The sequence below is a fragment of the Coturnix japonica genome, chromosome 8 (genome assembly GCF_001577835.2).
Source record: "Coturnix japonica isolate 7356 chromosome 8, Coturnix japonica 2.1, whole genome shotgun sequence".
Classification (NCBI taxonomy): domain Eukaryota; kingdom Metazoa; phylum Chordata; class Aves; order Galliformes; family Phasianidae; genus Coturnix; species Coturnix japonica.
The window spans coordinates 23,934,521-23,942,537 of record NC_029523.1 but is presented as its reverse complement, the minus strand read 5'-3'; the positions used below and the strand labels follow the sequence as shown (position 1 = coordinate 23,942,537).

At 49.5% G+C, this 8,017-nt stretch overlaps 2 protein-coding genes across 4 annotated transcripts in view; both read left to right on the top strand.

The window, feature by feature from the left end:
- The window catches only part of LOC107317691 (cytochrome P450 2J2-like), a 28,224-nt gene that overhangs the window by 6,907 nt on the left and 13,300 nt on the right, over positions 1–8,017 (top strand). The window lies entirely within an intron of this gene.
- LOC107317676 (cytochrome P450 2J2-like) overlaps positions 36–8,017 on the top strand; it is a 12,152-nt gene continuing 4,170 nt past the window's right edge. Inside the window, exons 1-10 of the mRNA XM_015870621.2 lie at positions 36–205; positions 407–608; positions 1,149–1,311; positions 1,511–1,660; positions 2,789–2,949; positions 3,851–4,027; positions 4,272–4,404; positions 4,895–5,082; positions 7,041–7,179; positions 7,881–8,008. Coding sequence (XP_015726107.1) covers positions 420–608; positions 1,149–1,311; positions 1,511–1,660; positions 2,789–2,949; positions 3,851–4,027; positions 4,272–4,404; positions 4,895–5,082; positions 7,041–7,179; positions 7,881–8,008 — 1,428 coding nt within the window. The 5' untranslated portion in view covers positions 36–205; positions 407–419. The remainder of the gene's footprint in view (positions 206–406; positions 609–1,148; positions 1,312–1,510; positions 1,661–2,788; positions 2,950–3,850; positions 4,028–4,271; positions 4,405–4,894; positions 5,083–7,040; positions 7,180–7,880; positions 8,009–8,017) is intronic.

Sequence of the window (8,017 nt, the reverse complement as noted above, 5' to 3'; positions counted from 1 at the left end):
CGGTGTCAGCGCCGGGGCAGGACGCGCTCGTCCGTGCGCGGCGCTCAGCGCCATCTGCGCCCTGCCAGCAGCGCCCCGTGGCAGCGGACCCTCGGCCCGTGAGTCAGAGGCTCCGTGGCAGCTCCGGGCAGCTGATCTTATCTCTTGTCTCGCGTCCCTTCGGGCCCGGCTCTGTCTGCGGCTTTGCGCGGCGGGGACCGTCACGGTGAGGGACTTGCGGGAGCTGCCGGGCTGTTGGAAGGCAGCGCTGGGAGATGGGAGCGGAGCGGGGAGCTGCCGGTGCGCTGCTGGTGGGCTGTTGTTGATGGGATGAGAGATGCGTGGGTTGCATCGAGAAGCCACAGGTGTGGCTGAGGAAGGAGCAGCCCAAAGGCAGCCCTGAGCCCCTGTGCGTTTGTGCCCACAGCTGCAGCCGCACCATGCTGCGCTTCCTCTGGGACAGCATCTCCCTGCAGATGCTTTTCGTCTTCCTCCTTGTCTTCCTGCTCATCTCTGACTACATGAAGAGGAGAAAGCCAAAGGACTTCCCCCCCAGTCCTTTTTCTTTCCCTTTCTTGGGAAATGTGCAGTTGATTTTTGCCAAAGACCCTGTGACTGCTTCACTGAAGGTAAGGGGCTTTTTTACATGCAGAGAGGTCCAACCCAAGCAAAGCCAGCTCAACAATCCTCAAAGTCCACAGTCCACAGGGGGTTCTGCTGGGGTGGGCTGTAGTTTGTCCTGCCATAAGAGGGCAATGTGGATGATGTTTGCGTTGGAATACAGAGCCATATCGTTTGGGCAAAGGGCATGGCACAGGGCCATGATTTTGATTGCAGCTGTAGGCGGCTCTGATGGGAAGGGCTTCTGTGAAAGGAGTTAAACAACATCAGGAACAGTTTTGTTCAGCTGAGTCCTGCAAAGCCTGGAAAATGCAGCCTGGAGTGTTTTAACACAACTTCAGAACAATGGTAGAATAAATCAGGAGAAAGGCTGCACACAATCGGGCCAGCACTTCTGCAATTACAAAACCACTTCTCCTAGTTTTTCTTCCTGTTCCAGTGCAAGTGAAACTGCTGCTCACTGTGAATGCTTGATACCAGGGCTTTCCCTCTGCCAGCAGAAAATTACTGCAAGTCAATCCTGGTTTATTTCTTTAACTCATCCCCAGTTTATTGAAAAACATGGGGACATCTTCAGCATGCAAATGGGCGGCATGTCATTTGTGGTCGTCAATGGCCTGTCACTGATCAAAGAAGCCCTTGTGACCCAGGGAGAGAACTTCATGAATCGCCCGGATTATCCTGCAAATACAGAACTCTTCAGCAAACTGGGTGAGTCATCAGTGGAGACATGGATTTGAAACAGACAGTCCGAGTGCTGGCCAATGAAACATTCCATAAGGCAATACTGTGACTGCATGCTCACAGAGCAGAGTCATCAGCATGGCTTTATCAAGGCAGATAACCTTCTTCTTCTTCTCATTACTGAGGCCATCTGAGGCCTTTGCTCACTGTGGAATGCTTCTGCCAGGGCTGGTCTTTTCTAATGGGCACCTGTGGAAGCAGCAGAGAAGGTTCACCTTGACCACCCTCCGCAACTTCGGCCTGGGGAAGAGGAGCCTGGAGGAGCGGATCCAGGAGGAGTGCCGATTCCTCACGGATACATTCAGGGATGAGCAGGGTGAGGACCATTTCCCTCAGCTGTTGTGCTGGAGGCAGAACCCAGCTTGGACTGTCTTCATTTCCTTCATGCTAATACCTGCTGAAAAGTCAAAAAACGGTAGAATCATTAAGGTTGGAAAGATCTCTAAGATCACCAACACCACCCCATCCTCAGAATGCCCACAAACCACATCCTTCAGTGCAGCATCTCCGCATTGAATGTCCCCATGGGTAACAACCACTCCACCTCACTGGGCATCCTGTACCAATGTCTGACCACTTCTAGAAATTCTTTTTAATACCTAACCTCGATCTCCTGTGAAGCAATTTAATGCTATTCCATCTCATCCTGTCACTGATACCTGAGAGAAGAGATCAACATGCACCTTTATTGCAGCTTCCTCTCAGGGAGTTGTGGAGAGCAATGATTTCTCCACTGAAACAGCTCTTTTCCAGTGTGATCAATCACTGTTTGCACAGTTGCTCCAGATCAGAGTTGTGTTCCAGACCCTTCACAGCTTCATTCTACTTCTCTGGGCATGCTAAAGAGCCTCAATGTATTTCTTGAAGAGAGGGGCCCAAAACTCACCTCTGCACTTGAGGTAAGCCTCACAAGTGCCAAGCTCAGTGGGAATATCACCACATTGCACCTGCAGACTAGACTATGTCTGACATAAGCCAGGATGCTGTTTGCCTTCTTCGCCTTGTGGGCACACTACTGGTGTACTTTAGCTGCCAACTAACACACCAACATCCTCTTTCTCCTCATCTCACAAGCATTGCTAGCAACCTGACAGCATCCCAGATTCCTTCTACAGGTGTTTTGCTCTCAGATTAACTGACAGATACAGCTGTGTAACACTCAAAGCAGTATTCTTACCCCACCTTTGTCCTATTGCTAAATTGGAGACCTCGAGAAAATTCCATGGACCTGTCAGCAGTAATGTTCCTAATTAATTCCTGTGCTGTTTGCTCTTCTGCAGCGATTTCAAATCTTCCTTTCCAAAGTAAACAACCATCTCCAAGAGGGTGCCTACTGGAAAGCATTCATTTCACTTCTTGAAGAGTTTCCCTCTGATGATGGCACTTTCTTTTCCTTTCCTGTGGAGGCAAGGAGAGAATTGATTGTTTGCTTTTCCATCCCCAGGAAATCCTTTCAACCCTCACCTTAAAATCAACAATGCTGTATCAAACATCATCTGCTCCGTCACCTTTGGCAACCGGTTTGAATACCATGATGAGGACTTCCAAAACTTGCTGCGGCTGATGGATGAGACTGTTACCCTCCATGGGAAGATAATGAGCCAGGTAAAGTCCACCGTGCCCACTTTTTCCTTTCACTCAGTCTGACCTCCCCTGACACATGTTGGTCCCTTGGATCCTATTGTTGTCACCAGAGAGCAGAGCTGTGCACTGCCCCTCTGCTCCCTGTGAGGGGGTGCAGGCTTCCATGTGGCCTCCCCTTTGTCTTTTGCACAGTGAACAAACCATGGGACCTCAGCATTCCTCATATATTTGTCCTGCAAAACCATCTCTGTGGCACTCCTTTGGATGCTCTCAGATCACTTTAAATCTTATGTACTGTAGCAAACAAAACTGCACGTACTGTTCAAAGGGAGGCCATCACAAAGTGTGTGGGATGGCCCAGCCCAGGGGAAGTTTCTCCCTGCTCTGGGACCATGAGATTTTCCTTGGTGCTTCCCACAGCTGTGTGGCCCATCTCCATCCCATTCATCATTGTGAAAATGCAGTCCCCCTTGATCACAATGCCAGTCTATCCCTGGCTGGTTTACCAGTGCTTTGGAAGAAACTGAATACAGTAGAGGTTTCCGTCACGTCCTTAGGAGAGGTTATAGGAAGAACCAACACGAAGGTACCAAGGACATTTGTTGCCATTCCTCATTCCACTGAACAAGATAGATCAGCAAATAATTTTTTTCAGCCATATTTTCAAGCTGCACAACATTCACATTCCCTCCTCATCACCACTCCTGACCACTGATTGCTGAGCACACTGCTATGACTCTGGAATGCAGTGGTCACTCTCACTATGGAGATACCAGTCCTTTCTGATGCTCTTCTGGAGATAAATTAATCCCATCTATTCCAGCAGTGTAGGGTTGTGGCTTTGCAGGCTTTTCAAGTTTTAAAAACAGAAGAGGTTTTTCAGTGTGTTCTTGAATTTGCTCATCTCTCTCTATTTCCAAAGCTGTACACCATTTTTCCATCCATACTAAAACACTTGCCGGGATCTCACCAAACTTTTTTGAAAAATGGGAGGCTCATGAAAAGCTTTGTGTGTGAGAAGATCAGCAAACATAAGGAAGACCTGAACCCCTCAGAGAGCCGGGACTTCATCGACAGCTACCTGCAGGAGATGGATAAGGTCAGCAATGTGGAGCAAACCCTTCCACAGTGGGGACTGGAGATCAGGAGGGCTGAGAAACAAACCATATTCCCCACCTGAGCTGCTGGTGTGTCCATCTGTGAGCTCAGGATGGACATCAAGTTTGGGGCATCCGTTGGAGGGATGAGGATACAAGTTTTGCCAAAATCCTTTGGGCAGAACTTCATGGGGTACAGAGGTATTCCTTGCTGTTCATGTGGAACTAACTCTTGATTTTCTGAAGCCCAGTGGCAGTGACTTCTGTGAGGATAACCTGGTAGAGTGCACACTTGACCTGTTTTTTGCTGGGACCGAGACCACCTCCACAACCATCCGCTGGGCCCTGCTGTATATGGCCATATATCCGGAAATTCAAGGTACAAGTAACAACAGGGCTGTCCATTTCCTAATTGTAGCCCTTGTTCCTTGGTGAGAGGTTTTTATTTCTTTTTTCTTTTCTTTTTTTTCTTTCTTTCTTTCTTTTCTTTTCTTTTTTTTTTTTTTTTTTTAAGGAAAAAATTGGAAATACTCTGTTCTCAGCTTTACTGCAAAAATTCTTTTTGTTTTATAGTGTTTGTCTTGGATCTTTTAAAACTCATCCTAGTGATTCTGTTATTCTTTTCTATGGGACCAGGATACAAAGGTGCCCATCTGCCCACAGGGCTGTCCAGCAAAGGCAGCAGGGGCTCTGCACAGGAACCATTTAGTGTCTGGAGTGATGAACACAGACAGTTGCCATGAGTCCACTGGTGGCACAGGATTGACCTGGGATGGTCCTTGCAGGAGCCTCACAGCAAAACAACATGGTGTCCCCAGGGGTTCTCTGGCTGTACTGCACCATCACTGATTGCTGCTCTTTCCAAACAGCCCGTGTACAGGCTGAGATCGATGCTGTCATTGGGCAGTCCAGGCAGCCAGCTCTGGAGGACAGGAACAACATGCCCTACACCAATGCTGTCATCCACGAAGTGCAGAGGAAAAGCAACATCCTCCCTTTTAACGTGCCAAGAGAGGCTTTGAAGGACACAGTCTTGGCTGGTTTCCGGGTACCCAAGGTAACCTCACTTCTGGTCCTTGTTGTCTGAGCAGGAGACACCCGTTTTCCTATTGCTGCAGGGACAGAGTTGCAGCATTGCTGCCTTTTACAGAGGTCACTCCCATGGATCATGTTGGTTTGCCTTCCCAACACTGCTCTCCAGCACATTGCATTCTCCATGCCCAGCCTGGATTCCGTGTGTGTGGCATCTGTGCATATCAGGGAGGGACAGAGCCCTCAGCATGCAGCATTTTCGTTGATGAACTTTATCCAAAAGTAATGTTTGTGAGAGAATAGGCTCTGTCCAAACAATCAAGAAGTAGGAAAACATGACCATGCAAAATGAACAGAAGATACTCATTTCAGATTTGACTATGAATGATCTTCATGTCAAGAATACAGAAGGGTGAAAATCTCCTACTGCCTGGCAACAGCAGAGAGAGTACGGAGTGGTAGGACAAGGTGGAATGGTTTTAAACTGAGACAGGGGAGATTTATGTTGGATATTAGAAGGAAGTTTTTCACCCAGAGGGTGTTGATGCACTGGAACAAGTTGCCCAAGGAGGCTGTGGATGTCCCAACCCTGGAGGCATTCGAGGCCAGGCTGGATGTGCCTCTGAGCAGCCTGGACTGCTGGCTGGTGACCCTGCACCCAGAAGGGGGGTTCACCAAGGGGAAGTCGTGCTCGACCAACCTGGTGGCCTTTTATGAAGATTTCACTAGCTGGGTGGACAGAGGGAGGGTGGTAGATGTAGTCTACCTTGATTTCAGTAAGGCTTTTGATACTGTCCCCCATGACATCCTTATAACAAAGCTGAGGAAGTATGGGATAGATGAGTGGACAGTGAAGTGGGTCGAGAATTGGCTGACTGGCAGAGTGCAGAGGGTTGTTGGTGGTGGTGCGGTGTCTGGCTGGAGGCCTGTAACTAGCGGCGTCCCCCAGGGGTCTGTACTGGGTCCGGTCTTGTTCAACATCTTCATCAATGACCTTGATGAGGGGATAGTGACCACCCTCAGCAAGTTTGTGATGACACGAAGTTGGGAGGATTGGCTGACACGCCTGATGGCTGTGCTGCCATTCAGCGAGACCTGGACAGGCTGGAGAGCTGGGCAGTAAGAAACCGGATGAGGTTTAACAAAAGCAAGTGTAGAGTCTTGCACCTGGGTAGAAATAATTGCATGCACCAGTACAGGCTGGGGGAAGACCTGCTGGAGAGGAGCTCTGCTGAGAGGGACCTGGGCATCCTGGTGGACGACAGGTTGACCATGAGCAGCAGTGTGCCCTTGTATCCAAAAAAGCCAATGGCATAGTGGGGTGCATTAAAAAGAGCGTGTCCAGCAGATTGAAGGAGGTGATCCTCCCCCTCTACTCTGCCCTGGTGAGGCCTCATCTGGAATATTGTGTCCAGTTCTGGGCTCCCCAGTACAAAAAAGACAGGGATCTCTTGGAATGAGTCCAGCGGAGGGCCACTAAGATGGTGAAGGGCCTGGAGCATCTCCCCTATGGAAAGAGACTTAGGGAACTGGGTCTGTTTAACCTTGAAAAAAGAAGGCTGAGAGGGGACTTGATCCAGGTTTATAAATACCTGAGGTGTGGGAGCCATAGTGGTGAGGCTGGTCTCTTTTCAGTAGTGCGTGGGGACAGGACTAGGGGTAATGGGATGAAAGTACAGCATAGGAAATTCCACACAAATGTGCGGAAGAACTTCTTTACAGTGAGGGTGGCGGAGCACTGGAACAGGCTGCACAGGGAGGTGGTGGAGTCTCCTTCTCTGGAGACATTCAAGACCCGCCAGGACGCCTACCTGTGCGACGTGGTGTAGGGAGCCTGCTTTGGCAGGGGGGTTGGACTCGATGATCTCTGGAGGTCCCTTCCAAACCCTACAATTCTGTGATTCTGTGAAACGAGATGATCTTTGAGGTCCTTTTTGACCCAGCCCATTCTGTGATTCTTTGACTTTTTTTCTCTTGTAACAGGGCAGTATTTTGATTGCAAACCTATCCTCTGTGATGTTTGACAAGAAGGAGTGGGAAACCCCTCACAGTTTTAACCCTGGGCACTTCCTGAAGGACGGTCAGTTCTGGAAAAGAGAGGCTTTTATGCCATTTTCTATAGGTAAGATCTGCTGCACTTTGATGCTTTTGTGCTGGAGCACTGGGATGGGGCTTCCAGATGCAGAAGGGAGACCCTGACCTAAGCAGTGATGGAAAATGCAGGTACTCGCTCCAGAAAGGGAAGTGCTGCTTGCCTGCTGCCCATATCGATGAACACTAGATCCTTCCTGAGCAATGACCATTCAGCCACCTCAAAGAACTACCTATACCTCCTCTTAGGACTTTCTTCACAAGCACAACACAAAAATGCCCTAGAAATGCATTCAGCAATGCAGGAGCAGTGCTCTGTGCTCCTGGTCCCACACAGCTGATGTCCATGGTCTTTTGCCACCACCACCGCCGGGTGTCCTGTGCTGAACAGCAGCTTCCTTGAGGAGAATGCTCTTAGCATCTCCAATTTCTTGCCCAATTATGGCATGCTTCTCTGGTGCTTTGGTTCCATTCCTTGGAGCCCGACTGGGTATGCAATTATTGTACATGATTCACTGCTCATCTCAGCAGGGTAAGATAAGACATGTGTGTATACATTTAAATTCCATGCCATCACTGCGTTACCTAGCTGGGAGGATCTGGCACAACAGTCCTGGTGCTGGAAATGTCAGGCAGGCAAAGGGGCTGTGGGCAGGGTGATGTTCCCACAGGAGGTGGGTGCTGAGGCTTTTCCAGCAGGGCTGAATGGAATGCTGGCGTCTGTCTCTGCAGGGAAGCGCGCCTGCCTGGGTGAAGATGCTGGCCATCGTGCTGAGCTCTTCCTCTTCTTCACGGCTCTGCTCCAGAAATTCACACTTCCACGGCTTCCCCCGGAACACACATCCACCTCAGACTCAAATGTACATGGG